This window comes from Anneissia japonica, unplaced genomic scaffold (assembly GCF_011630105.1).
Source record: "Anneissia japonica isolate Jap-2015-1 unplaced genomic scaffold, ASM1163010v1 scaffold288012_len1326614_cov192, whole genome shotgun sequence".
Taxonomy (NCBI): domain Eukaryota; kingdom Metazoa; phylum Echinodermata; class Crinoidea; order Comatulida; family Comatulidae; genus Anneissia; species Anneissia japonica.
Genome location: NW_022756612.1, coordinates 948,237 through 968,888, shown reverse-complemented (window position 1 = coordinate 968,888; position 20,652 = coordinate 948,237). Strand labels below are relative to the sequence as shown.

General features: G+C 33.9%; 1 protein-coding gene across 1 annotated transcript in view; it reads right to left on the bottom strand.

Moving 5' to 3' along the window:
- Window positions 1–459: 459 nt before the first annotated feature.
- The window catches only part of LOC117124279 (single-stranded DNA-binding protein, mitochondrial-like), a 30,069-nt gene continuing 9,876 nt past the window's right edge, over window positions 460–20,652 (bottom strand). Inside the window, exons 3-7 of the mRNA XM_033270448.1 lie at window positions 20,037–20,156; window positions 14,206–14,293; window positions 11,828–11,916; window positions 10,932–10,991; window positions 460–1,491 (exon numbers count right to left, since the gene is read on the bottom strand). Of these exons, the coding sequence (XP_033126339.1) occupies window positions 10,948–10,991; window positions 11,828–11,916; window positions 14,206–14,293; window positions 20,037–20,156 (341 nt within the window). The 3' untranslated portion in view covers window positions 460–1,491; window positions 10,932–10,947. The remainder of the gene's footprint in view (window positions 1,492–10,931; window positions 10,992–11,827; window positions 11,917–14,205; window positions 14,294–20,036; window positions 20,157–20,652) is intronic.

Here is a 20,652-nt window from a genome sequence, read left to right as displayed (position 1 = left end):
AGGTCATTGCAATACCCTTTTCCCCCACACCCCCCCCCCCTTCTCGGGGACGAGCCTAAATATGGTAGCAAATTCTACGCTGGTTTCCGGTGTTTGAAGCTATTCTAGTATAGTATATAAAATGTTGTAATCTGGATGTATATATACGTACTAGGATAATCCTTGCATATTCCATTCTACATGGACAGTCACCAGTCCTAACTATATGAATATGATGACAGCAGAATAATGGGGTGCTTTTTAATATATTCATGTATTATAATGGTAAGTCATACTGCAATCGACTTACTATTGCTACAGTAAAAGTGAGTAAAAGTTTTATGGCTTCTCTGTATAAAAGTACAGATTACAGCCACATTCTCATGCTAATTATTTAGTTTAACATTTAACGACAGTACGCTGGTTTTGATATGGCAAGCATTTTTACTATGCTTTTTCGAAGAAATATATTAAGACTGATTTTTTTCTTTTTGCAGCAACAATATATTTTTATTCACAAATGCCTAATGGATATACTTGAAGAAAAAAAGCTAGCCGCAAAGCAAATTTTATTAATCAATGGATCTTCTGAACAATAAATCATAGCATGAGATGGTGTTAGAATACAGTCTTACTGTGGATCCACAGTTGACAAAGGGCACGATAAATAGCGACGCAAAAACATGGCAAGACCCTCTTATCATCAATGGTTGCATATTTTTCATCTTTATAGTAAGGCATTATTGTACCCTTCATATCAATATCTCAAAGTATATTAAAGTTTGACAAATCCAACCCCAGATTCTGAGCTCACTAACGCGGAAGTAGTTTACAATATAGGTTAAACGTCAATGTTTCATGTATGAAATATACCAAAAGTGGTATGTTCTCCACAATAATTACCTTTGTAAAAATGTGATATATGTGTTGTATGTATAAAAATCCCAAAAATTGTTTTGAATGCAATGTGGCAAAGACAGCCAAACCACTCATTCCTAGCAAAAAATATTGCATTTGTGTTAATCAATAAAAAGAAAGTTATAAAATGGTGAAAGAATTTATCCAACATTTCGTTATAAAGTTACAGGCATTTAAAAATACAGAATAGTATTCAAGAAATGAGCATTCAAATTTTACAACGGGCTGATATCGTGGAAACGGCCCGCGAATGGACAACGTAGGAATTTAACTACCTTAGCAATGGTAGGTTAGAGTATTGAATGTTGATTTTGGCATACATGATTAATACATAAGTCTACAAACCCTGAAACTTCATAAGAATCAGTGGTTCGAGACAGAACCACTTCTTTTTTTTTTTTTTTTTTTTTATCTTTCATCTCCGAAACATGATTTGTGAAAGGTGACTGGTTGGATGGCCTTCGCCACTTAAAGGTTCTGAATTCAAATGCGACATAAATATAAAATCCTGTTGCAGTATACACACACAAGTAGGTTGAATTCATGCTGGTACACACATCCCCACAGATTTACTAATTGATCTGGTGTTGGAACCTACAAAGAGAAAACCTTACAGGTTAAAAACAATATATTGTGTTATGTCTATCATTTTTTAATAAGATAGGTCTAGCAATTTATATTTTTAATTCTTTTTGGTTAATGTGATGTGATAAAATTATTTTTAAAAAATAAGTGAATATGTTGTCAACCCATAGACTATTGCAATAATAATTCTTTCTGTAGAACAAGATTATAAAACTATTAGTATGTGATATATGAATTGTATCCAATAAAAATAATTATGTTTTGTCAGCCTTTATTCTTACAATGTTTAATTTCTTGTTTACCTATGTACAATAAGGATGTCCACAATTGCATGCGCAAGATTTTTCATGCTTTCAGACCACAATTTAGCAAGTAGTTCTTTAAAAATATACTATCAGTCAAAAACAAAGAAATTTGTTGGATTAAATTAAAAATTTGAATTGATCAATTTTTTATGAACAATTAAGTCGAAAAAAGCATCCAAAACGATCCCCAAATACCCCCAAAAAAACGAATTAGTTTTAAAATGACCGTTAATAATTATTTCTCTATGCAACAAACTGAACGAGAGGAAAGAAAATTAAATCTGTTCTTCATTGCGTCGTAGATGACAGTTAATTTGATAGAAGCCAGTTTATCAAAGAAAGTTTAATCCATAAACATTAATTTGAACAGTTTTGCATATTTGTATGTTTGGTCATTGTTTGTGTACAGACCTTCTCTTCATGATATGTAGTCTTCTAACGCCAACATTTGTCAACGGCTGCCGAATGTCTGGCTACAACTACCAGTACTAGTAACGCAGACCTGTCAACAAGTATGCATCGCAGTAAGTCATATTCCAATCTTACGCAAACACCGGCAAAACTTACGCTTATCCTAAAATTTTAATAAATGTTGTTTCTTTTTCAATTTGTAATGAATTTTCATAAGAAGGGAAGATGCCTTTCGTTATCTTAAACTATCTTACAATAACTAATGTATCTGAGATGATTATAAACTCACTAATACCGTTTAGATATGCCATTTAAGCCAAAGGGCCCCGACCGGTAGCCCTTGGCGGCCCCTGGCCCTGAGCCACTGTTCATGCCTTCGGCACTTATTATGTGTCACCCGATCTTCCTCTTTGAACTTTCTCAAGGTTGACAGGTATGGCAACGGCCAGGAAATATTTATTTAAATTTAGCACATGTGCATTACAATATCTCTTTGTCGCTTGCGATTGCGTTAACAGTGCTGCCTTCTGCTGACGTGAATAACCGATGACAAACGGGAAGTCCCCAAAATAAAAGATGTGCTCTTGGTTTTGATGCATATGGTGGCTGCAAACGTGACGCTGGAACGCGTTGAAAGAAATCGTCGTCGAAAGTAGACCTAAAACACTAGTACAGTAGTTGGCAAAGTTATTACCTTGTTTTATTAGTATTTCCATATTTTTAATTGTCCATTATTGCAAAGGTAGAACAATTTGTAAATGAATATCTGTTGCCCATGTCTCATGTCGTAAACAAAACCGGTTTAAGAGGTCTCACCACTGAACAAAGTGTTTCATACGCCGGCGGGTGCATATAAAACTCCATGGTACATACAAGGAAGTCCCCGGTGTGGTCACTTCGTACAATACTGCGAGCTGTATGTAGGAATACTGCTGTAGCTTGGGTCGGATTATTGGTTTGTTTATTCTTTTGATATTTAGAGTTATTGTCAGCCTGGCCTAGGTATGTTGGCCTGTTTAGTTTTTATCTTTTAGTTTATCTTTTAATATTTACCCAACTAAAAACGTGTTTTTTGAAACTCACGATAGACTGAAAAGAATAAATACAATTGTAAAAGTAGGTATCCTCAGTATGTACCCTGAGTGTGCTCCAAAAGGCGAAATTAACATGTTTTGCTAGCTACATGCGATAGTTTCTGATTTGTACGAAATCCCTTCGTGTTGCAGTCATGTAGCTTCACCGTAACAACAACAAAAATGCCCTCGCCGCTGCCCTCACTCGAGCTCAATTATAATCCTTCTCCAAATTCAGTAATCTTTATCGTTATATGTTAACAACTAATATATTTATTATTAAAGTTAATTAATTAAGCGAATGATGGTCTATTATGAATTATGAGGAAATATGTTTTTTAACCACAGATAACAGCTTAATTTTCATCACGTTACCAGATCTCTAACATTCCGTCTGTATTAAAGTTGCTTGCCAGCCGTCTTCAGCTGAACTAAAACTAGGACTTGATTTAGTTGTAGTTAAAACTTCGACTACGTTGTTTGTGAATACAAATTAAAGTTGAAGTTGCAACTAGGACTAAATGAAATTCTAGTCCGAAGTTCGACTAAAGTTCGTTTTAAAAACAGGACAGTAAGACTAAGATGTGGATTGTACCAAATAATAGATGATAAAAACTAAAACGTTTTTAGCAGGAGATTGCAGAAATGAAATGGAAGTAGGATCAATGATCAACCGAATAGAGCATTTTTGTACATTGAAAATGGAGCAAGTATACACAAAATATCACCTTAGTAGAGCTTAAATGCATGGTATTATGATGTATGTAAAAATGTAAACATTTATTATTTAAAAAATGCATTACAATTAGTATTTACTAGTGGTCTTTAATTGGAGAGAAAATCTTCAGTGGGTTCCACCAAAACCTTGGTCTTTAGTCTCTAATTAGAGGAAGTCTTTAATTGGAGCGAGCAATGTAATTTTTTTTTTAAATATTGACTGGTTTCTTTAATTTTATTGTTATTCTGTGCGGTACTTTTATTTAAGCTTGCTATTTTTATGTGTGCGTTTGTTGTCTTGTTTCTGTTTGGAGAACCTCTCGATAGTAATTAAGTTTGCTTTAGGTTATCCTCAGGCTGTGTCTTTGTTTTTTGTATTTTATATTGCCTGGAAATAATAAATGAAATGAATGAATGAAGGCGTTCAATCGGGATCACAAGGAAGTGGTCTTTGTTAAGGCTAAAACCAATATAATGCGCCCACAAGATTTGTGTGTCCTATTCACTTTGACCAAAAGTTAATCACAGTGTTGACTTTGAGCTTGACTTTGATTAACAACTGTTTAAGACATCACTCCCTGCTGCCCTGACTATACCAAATTCCTAAGTTATGACCAATGCAATGCTCAAAGTGGCCTCAATTCCTTGAGTTGGCCACACCTAATCATTCAATCGTTAGCTTCCATTCAATCCAGTTTTATATATACAGTATTTTATACCTTTTAAGGAAATTTATATTTTCAATACTTCATTATTTGACGTATAACCCACACATAACTTTAAACCGGTTAACAGTTCATTAGTTCATCAGAACTTGAATTGGAATCTAAATCAAATATTGCGTTTGAATAAATGCTACAATTTTGTCTACCGTGTTTGAAGTTCATATACGCCCTCTACAATTATATGTAGTTTGTATCCTACATAAAGTTTAAAGTTATGTCATACCAATATGATAATCTACCCGATTTCGATCACGGATTTACAAAATCGCCACTGGAATCACCACACCCGTTTAATCTACTCGATGTAGACCCATGGTCATTTTTTTAAATGACCTGTCAACAGCAAACCACGCCAAGAAGTGTCAAGTCTGAGGTCAATGACGCGGCGAGCGTTGTATCCAATGCGAGCAACACGTCCGGCGGGACGAACAAGTCTTCCCGTTCAGCTGTAGTTGAAGCTCGAATTTGTGCAGAAGCTGCAAAGGCAAGGTTGCAGTTCGTGAAACGAGAAGCAGACCTAAGGCAACGAAGAGCTGCCCAAGAAGTAGAAGCACTGCTACTAGAGGCAGAGAAAGACGCAGCGGTTATGGCCGCCAAGGCCGCCGTACTAGAGGCGGAAGAAGTACGGACAGAACCTGCACTAGCAGATGTTCCGAAACTAATCTCAACTTCGTCAACTACTGATGCCAGAAACAAAGCCTGCGACAGGGGCTGTCAACCTATCAAACCCAACCCTCTCCGTTGTTGAGGGCATTAAGGAACCGACACCAGTGGTGTCGGATATCAAACCAACCAATCCTATATCCGTATCAACCAATGTGTTAGTGCCAACCACCATCACCCAGAAACCTCTTAGCACAAGAAATCCATAACACGGTCCAGAAGTTGCCACATAATCTAAAAGAAGCTTGGATGAAAAAGGATGCGAAATGCAAGGCCGAGAAGAATGTCGCATTTCCACTATTTGAGGTTTTCGTCGAATTCATCCAGTATGAAGCGAAAATTCGTAATGATCCAAGCTTTATGGTAACAACAGCCAGTGAACAAACCTTAGGCAACCAAAGAAATTGTGCGCTGCCACCACGACTAGTTGTACCTCAGCACCACCAACACAAATGAAGGCCAAATAGAAGTTCATAAAATGTCATTTCTGCAATGGTGCGCATTGGCTGTCACAATGTGTATCTTTCAGAAATGAATGGGGAATCTGTTGATACCTGCCAATTGATTTCTTTAGAAATATCAATTTTGGAAAGTAAAAAGCCAACAGTAGTTCCAAAAATATACACTCAACCAGTGTTGCCGATATCTAACAGCGTTATTGCCAGGCAAGACGACATAAAATGATGGCCTCATCTAAAGGATATTGACATACCAGAAATTGATGGAAAAGTGGAACATTTGATTGGTAATGATATGCCTGAATTGATCCAACCACTGGAAGTGGGAAGATCTGAGAATGGAGGGTCATACGCCACACGCACATCACTAGGTTGGACAGTAAATGGACCTGTAGGTTCCGGTCAATAAAGCCACACTTGTAACTTCACTACAGCATATGAAAACCAATCTCGACGATCAATTTCGGCAATTTTGTAATATTGAGTTCAGGGATATAAAGGCTGAAAAGTCAGTGATGTCGCAGAACGATAGGAAGGCATTAGACATAATGAATGAATCTGTGAAACACATTGGAAACAGACATCAGATTGGTATGCCTTGGAGATCCCCCCCATCAGATCTTCCTAACAACTTCATCGTGGTGGAGCGGAGACTCCAATCCTTGAAAATCAAACTGAAAAAGAACACAACGATGCGAACAAAATATACAGAATTCAAGGAAGATCTGTTGCGCAACGGTCACGCAAGAAAGACACAAGATGATGGAAACGCTTAGTGCAAAACTTGAGGCTACTCAAAAGCGTGCTTGCCGTATTATTTTAGGAAAAAACTATCAGACTTATGAACATGCTAGAACTCTTTGTAATTTGGACCCCCTCTAAGAGAGGAGAGCTGTCCACTGCCTCAAATTTGCTAAAGGCCTTTCTCTTACTAATCATTTTGCTGATCTGAATCTTCTACAATCTCATTGTAGAAGTCTATGCAATGGAAGTAATTATTCACAGCTTAAATGCAAAACCAAAAGATTTTCTAATAGTCCTATACCTTTTTACATTCAATTACTGTACTCAATTTATCTTAATCCCTCCTCCCCCTTTAGTCTCACTGGCGACTGAGGCACTGGCTGCTCCCCTCTCTTAGAACAATCAAGTTGCTGCACTTGCATGTCTTTGTATGTATGTGTATATATATATATATATATATATATAACTGAAATAAACTATCTTTTATTCTTTGTAAAAGTTGCTACCAATTTGGCCTTTGGCCACGATTTGTAACTTGTTTTTTAATGTTGATATATTTGAATAAATAAAGTGAAATATAATATCCAGCCAACTTTGCATCCCATGAAATACCTGCTGAGGACTTAATAACGAGTGATATGTGGCATTCCGGTCCTCAATTCCTCCAACAAGCTGAAGCTGAGTGGCCATAGTTGCCCATCGATCTTTAAATGATCCCAAACGATCCGGAAGGCAAAGAAACAAAATCAATTGCAGTTACAGTGATAATTGAACCTGGTAACTGTTTAAAGGACCCGATTCTTAGTTGCTTAAGTTGGGTATGGTTGATAAGAATTACCGCCTGGATCCTGAGGTTCCGAAACAATATGAAGAAGCCCAAAAGGGACAACTTCAACATTACCAACAAGAAGACTAAAGTGATGTTCAACCTCTCTATAGAAGAACTTATGGAGACTGAAAGAGTTCTCATTGCATATATATGCCCTCTACAATTATACTGTATGTAGTTTGGATCCTACAGTCTTTAATTGGAAGTGGTTTCTCATTGGAGGGTCTTTCATTGGAGGGAGACCATACTGTTGTACTAATACAAGTGTAAAAAAAAAACCACTTTTTTCAAAACACAGTAGTACATTAATAGCCTAAATATGAAACATAAATCGTTGTAATATGATTTATACACTTTCACAACAGTAAATAAATGTAATACTGTACTAATGCTTATTATTACATGTGCAATTGAAATTGTTTACATACTGAGCCCACTTGGATATGTTCTGGTTTCTTACACTTTTTAGCTTCTTAATGGGCATCTATTTTTATTCCAATTACATACAAACATTGTCAATGTAACACTGCAATTTCAAATAGAAATATATAATCTCTAATAAAAGTAATCAATCAGATCCGACAATCCAATAATATTTCCTGTATGTATATGGTTCATAACTAAATGACTTTCAGTAATATAGCAAGTACAGTAAAATAAAATAATAACTATTGTTATATGCCTAACTGCTGTTGCTACTACTACTACCATACTACTATCTTGGAAGAACTTCATCTAGTCTTTAGTTGAATTAGTATACTGTAAATGGTTCTTCAACATATAGACTGAACGTTTTGAAACTTACATGACGGTTTGGGACGCTGACAGCTACCATTATCAAATGACTGGAATGTACAGGTTAAGCTCATCTCCAGCTTGTCGACTGGTGGCGCTATGTCGGTAAATCACGCCTGATCTGATGTAAAGCAGAGGTCCCTCAGAGGACAGATGTAGCTTAACTTGTACATTCCAGTCATTTGATAATGGTAACTGTCAGCAACCGAAACTGTCATGCATTTTTCAAAACTTTTAGTTTATATATTTAAGAACCATTTACAGCATACTATTATCATTATTCAAAATCAAAAGCTGTAAAGCTTACGTGCCACAGAAGCTTTTGCATTACATGTTACAGTATATAAATGTAACATGATTATTATTATAGAAGTTAAATAAAATCTGAACAAATAACAGGTGAAACTTGTAAAATTTACAGAATGCTACTCTTTAATTTTTTTTTAAATTTATAACCACACAAAATTAGACTTCATTGCATTATACATTAGTAAATTAAAATACATTGAATTTCATTCACAAACCAAGGCACAAACCTCATACAATACAGTTTATTTTGTAGGGCCTATTTTGGCCTCCCTTTCTATGTCAAAGTGTCCTTTATTCGTAACTGAAAATTACAGATTGGTTTAATAACATCTTGAGAAGAGGTTTACGCTCCCCCGCTTCCCCCAGTTTTTAAATATTCAAAAATCTGTATCTTATTAACCCGCTCCCGAGTTTTTCGTCAAATATACTTTTTGTGTCTTAGAAAAATCAGTTCTACAACATACTGTATCAAATAGAAATTCCACTTCACTTGACAACTATTTCCATTAACTGGTTAACATGCTCATAGCCTTTGCTTTCTTTCACTGGTTCAAATGACCACCTCTTTTGTTAAAGACTCGTTGGTATCTAAAAACAAAAGAACATGAAAGTCTAAAGCTATAATTTTATTCTTAGTAAATTATGAAAATGTGGTATTTTATAAATTTTATACCTGAATTAGTTCAAATCTGGTTTACTTAAAACAATGACATGCTGATTGCAAGATAAACTGAAATGTGCCTAAAAATAACAATTGCAGAACATCGTAATTACGGTAAGATCTATCAGAGAACAGCCTATTAATTCATATAATTTGTTACAAAAAAAATAAATAAATAAAACAAAACAAAACAAAAAGCACAAAAAAAAAACATCTGCTTCACCAGTGTATCCATTATGTAATTTATTTATTAACTTGCTTGAATTCAGGTGTGTTCTCTTGCCCGCAGGTATGGATCCTGAAAATGAATACACAACTATAAAAGACAAACAAAGAATATTGTAGCTTATAATAATAGGATTAATTCAATGTGTTACCTTTTTATAGTACCATCTTTTTCACGACAGCCTGTCATGGCTTTATGTATAGTCCATCCAGTGCAGTTAGTAGGATGTTTCTTGATCTATGGTGTGTAACCACCTCTCTTAATAAATAGCAGCATAGGCCTACATTAAATCAACTGGTAGACCTTGGGATGTCAGTAGAAATCGTGTAGCTGGTGTAGATAACAGAAAGTTAGTATGATCTGAGCACGATTCTAGACAGTATATAATAAATAAAATAGGCCGTACAATCTGGTAAGGGCACGGCCTAAATTAAGGTTAAAATGGGCCTATAAAAAACTAACTGTCTTGGTCTAGGAGAGGCATATTCTATAATACCCCCGGTCCTATGCCTACTTTAGTAACCCTACATTGCATACATACATACATACAGGCAGCCCACCAAATGATATGGCTTGTTCATACTACATTGGCATAAAGCCTAAAATAGGGAGGCAGGGAGCCTATCCACTTCTAGGGCCTAGGCCACTAAAATAATAATATATTATATCTAGATATCTAGATAGGCTAGGCCTAGTTCATAACTCACCGTTCGGAATTGTATGATGAAGGCCTAGGCTTGGCGGGGGTCAAGCTCGAGTCATAAGGTTTGCTATTCATAAGGTTCATTATTCATAAGGTTCGTTATTCATAACATTAGCTTACCCTATACCAGGGGGTCGCTATTCATAATGAAAAAAAGGGCTCGGCTAGAGGCTAGCACAAACTTGACGACCTCGCCATTATTTTTTGTTGTTTTGCCTTCTTGATCGCTATTCATCTTTCACATTCAATTGGATTACAGTAATTGTCAGTCGAAAATGACTGTTGGTCATGTTGCATATCACTTTATTCCTTTTCTTTCTCTGCCCTAGGCTATGCCTACAGCAGACTAGCTACGTTGGCCTTAGAATATAACACGATCTCGTGTGCTCTCATCTTGTCGAATGTCGCACCAGTCACACAAGCTCTCGACGCGCCGTTGCTGAACATACAGACAGCTAGCTGCATTTCAGAATAACAGTGATAACGCGATAGAAAGTTCACTGGAAAATACCTAATAATTATTCATTGTAAAACTTCACTTAAATTGACTGGTAATTAATTTAAGGATTTTTTTTTCAAATGCATGCAAGTTGGCAAATATATTTTTAATCAATCTTGCTCCCGGTGAAAGTTAATAACTTTTTTGATTCTGTAAAATGCCCTATTAAAAATTTTAATTGAATTTTTAAGGGGTTTTTTTTCGATTTTTTGACTGATAGTATACCTTGAAGTGTCAATTTATCTCCTAGATCGAGTGAAGTGGAAAATTCACTGCCGTTGCACATTTATATTTTCTTGACATTTCTAGCCCCAAAATGTATCTAACTCACATGTTTCATTACTAGTCTACAGGTTATCATCAGTTTTTTGGTCCAAAAATATGACATCATCTGTAATTCAATAACAATGAAAATTATTCTATTTAAATTAGGTTTTTTTTAAAAGTAAATTGATGATAATTATATTTTTTTAGTCAAGTCTCAATATGCTGCTTTTCCAAGTCATTCTACGACAAATTAACATTCAGAATAACATTCAGAATATACAATAAAACTACTGCATTTTGAAATTTTATAAATCATATCTATAGAGTTTTTTTTCAATTCAAAGTGAAATTTATTTTGATCAAATATCACCAAAGTTTATTTATACACAACAACAGCAACAGCAACAGCACTAATAAGTCACAAATAGATGAAAAATGTAGAATGTGTAGGCAGAACACTGAGACTGTAGGCACTACATCAGGTGTTGGCACAGAAAGAATATAAAAAGACATTATAACGTGGCAAAATCAATACATTGGGATTTATCAAGAAAGTATAGATTCGATGAAAATGACATTTGGTATCAAATGTTGGTACCGAAATTGTTCCTGAAAATGATTAATACAAGCTGTAACAGAAACTGATCATTTAATGAAAGCAAGAATACCTTATTTGGTAATATAGACAGATGGAATGTCAAACAATAAATGTAGCTATTTTAAACAATAGTAGGGTGAGCGAAACAAGGCATCTAAGTGCACAAAATGGAATAATAAATATCTGCAGGCCATTCTGAATCATAAAAAGCATAAGGCAATGGGACTCGTTTGTAAACGAGAGAAATTAAATTAAAAAAACAATGTGTAATTACTTTTTTCTATACTTGCGTACACTCCGATTTCAGAATGATATTAATTAAAACGCTGAAATGAATTCTGTTTGTACATCTAATTGATTACCTGCTATTATTGAAGTAGATGTTATATTGTTGCCATCATCATCTTTATACTGACTATATTCCAGTTTGCCTTGTACATAAACCCTGGAACTAAAAGAATTAGTTCATATCATAATTATATAACATATATCAATTGTGATCATTTTTCCTGCAAAATAATGTCTTACTCCTAGTGCAATGTATGTTTAAACTTTTGGTGACTCATGTGCAACAGGGACAATATTATTACCAATCAGTACTAATCTAAGGGGACTAATTTACAGCGGCATATCTGACCATGTCGATGTTTTCAATATTTCATATTTTTCTTGCGTTGGAACAGCTGTAGCTAAATAAAGAAGAGATTACTAAGTTTATAAAAATTAAACCTACAACTTTAGAAGACTTAACGCAACAGTGACCTGAAGTCATTAATATTCAGGAACCTAATAAAGCATATTTAACACATAAAAGTCAATTATTTATGATCAACATTTCTTCTCCAATATTAACCCATAAAGATTAAATCATGGATCACATCATTCTCGGCCCACCAATCCACCTTGCTTTTCTGATTGATATAGTACTCCTCCACTGATTGGATGAGAAATTGGGTGTGATAAAATACCATCTTTTATCACGCCACCACCGCAACCACATGTTCATCTGACAAGAATTACGATGTTAGAATACTAAATCATACATTGTACAAACACAATCACCCAATAAAAGACGGTATGACAGAATATTTTATTTATAATTAATTACATTTTAATGAGACACAATTTAGCTACAATCAATAACAGTATAAAAATACACTGAAATGAAACACATGACATATAACATGCACAGTATAGCGGTCTCCAACTACTTGTGAGTGAAAGGTGTCGGTGGGACTAGCCACGGTCTGAATTTCATAACTGGGTCGTAAGTCTAAAAAGTTTGCGGAATGCTGCTCTGAGGTACTTATTTGTTTCCTTTTATAACCCCCCTCTTTAAACTTTTTTGATATAAATCATATAAAACAAGGTATATTACCATACATTCTATTCTGCGCAATCATCTAAGTAACATGTTTATCTTTAAACACTAAACAATTATCAAACTCCATCTAGAAATAATATTCATATACCAAGTTACTGTATAACACTAATGGTTTTCAACACAACAAAGTTTTTATAGACCTTTTATAGATTTTTAGTAAGGACTTTTTATAGTTTTATAGGGTTTTTAAACATTTTTCCATCTATACATTATCTATAGTTATTCTATACAATAATATATAGAATAGAATATAGAATAATTTTATACTATTTTAAACCTGGTGTTAATTTTTTTAACCTAAAAGCAATAATTTTACACTATTTTAATGCATTTTCTGCTTTATGTTTTTTATCATCGTTCAGTGTTTTAATAATATATCTTAATACTTTTTACTGTCTTTTAATGTTTTTATAGTATATTGTATTGTTCTGATAACATCCCTTAATACATTTTCTGTATTTTAATGTTTTAATATTATATAATCGTTTTAATGTTTTGTTTGGAAAATTTAAAGTTTCCTGTCTGTTTTTAACTACAGTATTTATGTTCGATTGCTAACTTCAAAGCATATTTCTGTTATATTTATATATAACAGACTGAATGAAGTGAATTGAATTGAATATCTAAAGAAATTGCAATAAAAATTCTATACTTTTAAAATAGAATTCTTCAGAATTGTTTTTATACTATTTTAAACCTGGTGTTAATTTTTTTAACCTAAAAGCAATAATTTTACACTATTTTAATGCATTTTCTGCTTTATGTTTTTTATCATCGTTCAGTGTTTTAATAATATATCTTAATACTTTTTACTGTCTTTTAATGTTTTTATAGTATATTGTATTGTTCTGATAACATCCCTTAATACATTTTCTGTATTTTAATGTTTTAATATTATATAATCGTTTTAATGTTTTGTTTGGAAAATTTAAAGTTTCCTGTCTGTTTTTAACTACAGTATTTATGTTCGATTGCTAACTTCAAAGCACATTTCTGTTATATTTATATATAACAGACTGAATGAAGTGAATTGAATTGAATATCTGAAGAAATTGCAATAAAAATTCTATACTTTTAAAATAGAATTCTTTAGAATTGTTTTTGGTATGGGAGGGCAAATAAGCATACTGCTTGGATGTTTCAAGATTCTGTATCAAAGTTATTGTAATTAGAAAAAAAAAGTAGAGCACCCGTACCATGCCATTAATGCAAAAGAATCTGAAATAATAGGAAGTTGTCATTGTAAGCTTGCCCCCCCCCCCATCTCTGTTAATGCATTTCTAATTATCATATTACAAAATGTTTCAAATTAATAGAATCTATATAGGTGTTGTGCAATACATTTCAGTAACTTACCCTTTTCTTGCATATGAAAATACTGTATCTTTAAGCCATGGCTTGAAAATAACTATCCTATGCCATTGAGTCTTCTGATTGTACTCCCCTGAATAAATATCAAATTAAAAGAAATGATAAAACATACTACCACAAATAGATATCAAAAACAAACCAACTGTAAACAGTCAACCTAATGAAATATGGTTACTAAACTTAAGCAAAAGGACCTTAACGTCAGGGCAGTTGCCACAGCCACTGAGTGAATTGAGACCTAAAAATGACTTAGCAGCCACCCGAAAATGTTGAGGTGATTGCTGCTGCTGAGAAACTGATTATCACTTAATACTGTTAGTGGTACAATAGTCAAAACAGTCACCATACTTAACACAGCTTTTGAAGTTGTTACAAAGATAAATTATAGTAGTTACTCCATAGAGTGGATACTTCCTCCCTGTGCCTGAATACCAACAATACACAGGCAATGTATGGTGGGCGAAACTGGAGTATACCCTTAAGGAATTAATGGAATCGCCGGTTGTATCCAGCCACATTATATTCTTGAGTGCTGCAGCATACCCCCAAGAAAATGATGCAATCGCCCTTTGTATTCACATTATTTTCTTGAGTTCTGTCTGAATTCCAGGGACAATAAAAAAAAGGGTAAAAAATTAAATTTCTGCTGCCTTGACTTTTTTCTTTGACCTTTTCTTACAAAAATTGAATTTTCTCTTTCATTGATTATGTACCATTTAACTAAATTTTATGATGATACATCTTTCAGCAAATTATACATGCAAGGCAGTGACAATGTTGAGGATGAGCATAAACAAGAATCATAAGAGCTCATGGAAGGATTTGGAAAAAAATATTATGATTCTAGGGCTACTTGACTTGGTGTATAGAGACCAAAGATATTTTGCATATGCAATTGCAAAAGACTTGGTGCAATTCTGGCCACTCAGGGACGGACAGGAAAGTAGGTTCTGTAATTTAACATCCTGAAAGGTAGACCAAATGACATGGACAATAACCATGTACTTGCAATGATTGAACAAACCTTAACATATAGAAGATAAGAAGGCATGTTTTGGACTTCTCATAGGCAAGGAGGCATTGTTACAGGAACTTATTGACTGGATGATGGAAGAGATGAAGTCAAGAATGAGGACCACAAAGCAGGTGAGGTCCAGCCATAGCAACATTTTTGACTGTAAATTGCTACTTTCCAACTCCTTTATTCAGGAAACATGAGAAGGGAGAGGGGTGGTGGGCATTTATATGAAGATGAGTTAGGTGTCGACAAGCCTCCAAACACAGACCAAGTAAACAACTGCTTTAAGGGTGTTTATATTTAAAATTTACATTTGAACGTTGCTGCAAAATACAAATAAATTTTGATAAATTACAGCTATAAAGTTTAACTTTGTTTTTTTTAAAGCTTTAACAGTACTCTGAATCCATCATGCCATTCCAATATCATTTATCTATAGCTAGTAATCTTCATCTGTACAAATCATCACGTACCTTTAAGCCCTTTAGATTTAATTTTTTTTTAAACGAGTCAATAAGGTAAATTTTGACAACCTTTGTATCCCTTCAGTTCCTTTTCAGATTTGATAGAAAAAGCCAAGGGACTATATGCTGAAACTAAATCATTAAAACGCAACACATGACCAAACATACTCCATCTTGCATTTTCAATGCGATCGGACAATGAACATGTATTTGTTACTTTATATAATTATTCATTGAAATTGTTTTGATATCTAATTTTTAATATGTAACGGTTAGTGCAGTTAGTTGACATATTAAAGTATCATTAGTAAAATGTTTGTTATGCGTTTGCTTAGTTGTTTCTTAATTATGTTTTGTATCATTGCTATTCTTTTGTCGGGGTCATTGATGACTTCTTAATTTTTAATACTATCTCAATTAAAAGTTTGACTTCATTATTCACAGTACTTTTGTTGAACATTAACAATTACTGCTAATAAGTTACAATCAGTTACAAAATCACAATTCTTTTACTAATTAGAAATGCTATACCCTCTATTACACAGGGACATAGCAAGGATTTTGAAAGGGGGTAGCCATTATGGGAAGTACTTACTACAGAGCGGGGGTCCCCTGTTGTCCGAATTTTGAGTTTTGAGATTTCGACTTGCACATTTTTTGAGAAAAAATATTTACCTAGAATATACACAGCGTACTCAATGGCCAGAAATGCAAATTTCACGCAAAACCGAACGTTTTTTTAATTCCCAAAATCAATCCTATTCTTCCTTTAAATTGAATACCGTACTTGCGTGAATAAGCGCCCAGGCGCTTAAAATATTTTTTGCACTTTCTGAGGGGCACTTATTCAAACAGGGCGACAGAGTGGAATTTGAGGGGGCGCTTACGGAAATAGATGAAAATCGAGGGGTTCTTATGGGAACTTAATAAATTCAAGAGGCACTTTTACGCCGTACAACCACCAACGAATTGTGGTGTGGCGGAAAAGTTTGAATCGTCCAGAGAACATGGCTCATGACAAGAAAGCTGTGAATATTTACATAACCGCAGAATAGCAGATGCAATAGTGGTGGTGGGTAGTGGCTAGCTTGTTGGCCATCGGCCGATTGAGATTTAGCAGGATGGCGGGATCATTGCAAGGTTTTCTTGAAAACTCAGACGAGAATGTGCTAAAGGTGCAAATTGTCGGGGAAAAAAAGAGGAGTAGCACTAGGCATAGACAAATATGCAAGAAGAGGAAAGTTGGAAATATACTGTCTATCCAGGGATCGGAGCTCTCATCTGTCCAAGAGAAATATCCTCGTTTTGATATTGACCTAAGAAGAATGTGATCCCACTCTGCAGCACAAATCATGCAAACAACCACAGTCCGAGGATTGATTGGATTATTGACTTGCTAAAAAGAAAATCTTATGACATTATTGAGGGGCGCTTATTCAAACGGGGCGTTTATTCGCACAAGTATGGTACTTTCTGTAAACTGGAACTCCCTATTTTGAATCTCGAACGATTTTTCCAGTTCAGGACAATGAAATTCATGGCTAAGATTCGGACGATCAGTTAGATATCGTTTAACCCTATAGAGGTCCATGGTTAACACAGGGCTCGAAATTCACTCTAGCAAATTAGCAATTTGCTAGTAGGTTTGTTATAATTGCTAGGTAATAATTCACAAACCAGCAAATAAAAAAAATGATTGCTAGTTGGAATATCTGTACAAATTATCTTGTAATTAGCCTAAGTAAAATAAAATTAAGTAAAACAATATATGAAGGAAAAGTTACAAGAACTGGAATTTTTCAGAATAATATAATATAAAATTAATATAAAATAAATTTTATTTCATATATTATATAATTTTGTAAAATTCCAATAAGAGGTACATCTTTAATATGAACAAAAATCACAGATACAAAATAGAAATAATATATATATATGTTCTATACTTAATTTATTTAAAAAATAAATTAAATATAATATATTTGTGTGTTTGTGTACAATAAATATCACAAACAAAAAGCCAAATGAGTATAAGCAATTGATTTCTATACCTTGTACATTTATTCACTGCAGTTTCATAACATTTTTTAACATTAAAAAAATCATACATACAAAATAAAAATTAAATATATTATATACTTAATTTATTTTTAAAATAAATTAAGTATATAATATATTATTCAATTTATATTTTGTATGTGATTATTTTTTAATAAGTTGGCAGATTTTAGGAGGTGCGGTCTGTTCTTTACTGCCGACCCTCAATGGTATCGCCATGACGAAGGAAGAATATATTGAGCTTGGAAAAATATATCAGAAAACAAAAAAAAAACAATATAAAAGTTGCATTAATTATATTGGTAATTAAATTTCCGGTAATGTAGGTATAATATAATAATAATAATAAACATTTATATAGCGCCAATTCAAAAATTTATCAAAGGCGCAGGAGAAAACAAACTCAGTAACATTTCTCAAAAAGGTGAAACTTTAAGTTCTTCTTAAAAGAATATAAATTAGGCGAATTACGAACAGAAAAAGGAATAGAATTCCACAGAGAAGGAGCTTGAACAGAAAAAGCATGTTGACCATATGTTTTGGTTTTGTTTCGAGGAGATGGAACTGTCAAAAGATTTTTTGAAGATGAACGAAGATGGTGGATAGGTACATGACATTTAAGTGATGCAACAAATATAATGGTTTGTGAAATGCAAGTAACTTATATACCAAAAGCAGCAATTTGAAAATACAACGTTGTTTAATGGGAAGCCAATGAAGACAGTTCAGGGCTGGTGTTATGTGTTGACGTCTTGGGATCAGTGAAACAATACGAGCAGCAGAATTTTGGATTTTTTGTAAATGCAAAACTGTGGTATCGGGTAGTGCAATAAAAAGTGAGTTGCAATAATCTAACTTAGATGAAATGAAGGCATGGACTAAAACTTATGATTTATGTGAAAGAAACTTTCGTATTCTCCAAAGATTACGTATAAAAAAGAAAGAAGATTTACAGAGCGCAGATATATGTGGAACAAACGCAAGACTTTCATCAGGAATAACGCCATGACTTCGAACAGACGAAACTGGGTTAATGGGAATGTCATCAATATATATGGACTGAAATTGAGGTTTTGGGCGGAATTTTGAATGAAACACAATAAATTCTGTTTTAGATGGATTCAATTTAAGCATGTTGCTGGTCATCCATTTATGAATATCAATGACACAATTTGGAACTTTCTCAATTTTAGATGAAGTGTTTGACTGGTCAAAAGGAGTGAATATTTGAATGTCATCAGCATAGAAATGGAAATGAAGTCCATGAGATTGTATGATATTTGAAACAGGTGACATATATAAAGAAGAAATAAAAGCGGTCCAAGTACACTCCCTTGCGGCACACATAATACAGGGGCACGTGTTCAGAAAGTGAATCATCAATACTAACTTTCTGAAAACGGGATGAAAGGAAAGAAGAAAACCAACGAAGGACAACATCAATATGTTAAATAATGTGTTAACTTTGCGTAGGCTAGTTATAAGAAATACACAGGGCTGTGATGCCTAATTAAATAGGTAGGCCCTAGCTAGGACTAAAATAGCAGGCTTGTTTGGAATGGTTTCAATATAAATTTTTTACAAACCGAAATGTACGAAAAACCGGCCAAGCCGGTCAGGGTTAATGTCAGTACTGGGAGAATGAACTGCAACTTACGACATGCGCTTGTGAGCCGTTATTCCACAGCGCGCTGCCGGCCTTCTGAGACGTCAGTTTTGACCTGGTTTAATAATTAACTTGTTGCCATACAACACCAAATGTACAACAAGGATTGAACTTTGTATTTCCCAACGGCTGTGTGTTTTTGGAACTTAGTTGGGACTTTAAAAAAAATTCAACTGACATGAATTTACGACTTAAACAGAGTCGACTTGGGTAGGCTGGATTGTAATTACAGAATAAAAATGAATTTTTATTTAATACATACAGAGTTAAAGTCTCTGTTCATTTTTTGGCTGTTCTGTTAAGAATTACAAAACAAACTTTTACTGAATGATCAGTGTTGCCTATTGTGTTTGCTAGGTTAACAGCCCATGATGGAAATCCGTCAACTTCCATCTGACAGCCTACATGAATTTGCAGTCCTTAAAAAATATAGCTCTTAAATTGTCAAAAAAAAATCATACCAGCTGTATGCCCAGCGTAAGTCAGTTAGGGAACATCAAGAGGAGTGCATTAAATATTTTTAACCAATTACTCTGCAGTATGTTTAACATTTCTCTCAATGTCAATTTTCATAATTTCAGTTTGGTTTAATTATCAAACATCATCTCACCTGCTTTATCTTTAAATGTTTCTGATGTTGCTAAGGGAAATGTTGTACATGAATTCTCCTCACTTCCTCTCATTTCTGGGTTTCTTCCAAGGCGTCCTAGCAATACAATTTGATTCAGAGCTAGAATAAAGAAAATTAATTAAAATATACTGAAGAACTCATAATGTAATAACCTGTATTAGTTAAGCATATCTATGCTTTTGTATCGCAGTGCCGCAATGCGAAGAAGCTGCCATTTTCTATTGGAAATCTCAGATCAGAGAATGCTGGCATTTTCTGTTGGCACTGCCGCAGTGTGGAATGTTTTGTGCAGTCATCATTGTATCGGTGTCAATTTGTTTTTATCGACCAGCACTTGCAACTATTCCAGAGCCGTTGCAACTGTATAGGCTATGCCCAGACCTCTTGTTCTCATATTATTGTTGTTTAAGAAAATAAATGTAAAAACATGTACATAGTATCACTACTACAATAATAAAATTAACATTTCAATCTTATAATAAATTTTATACAGCCGGTGTTATGTATTGACCTAGGCTACTATGGCTAATGACAGGTATGCTATTTTTTTTTTTTTTTTTTTTTTTTTTTTTTTTTTTTTTTTTTTTTTTTTTTT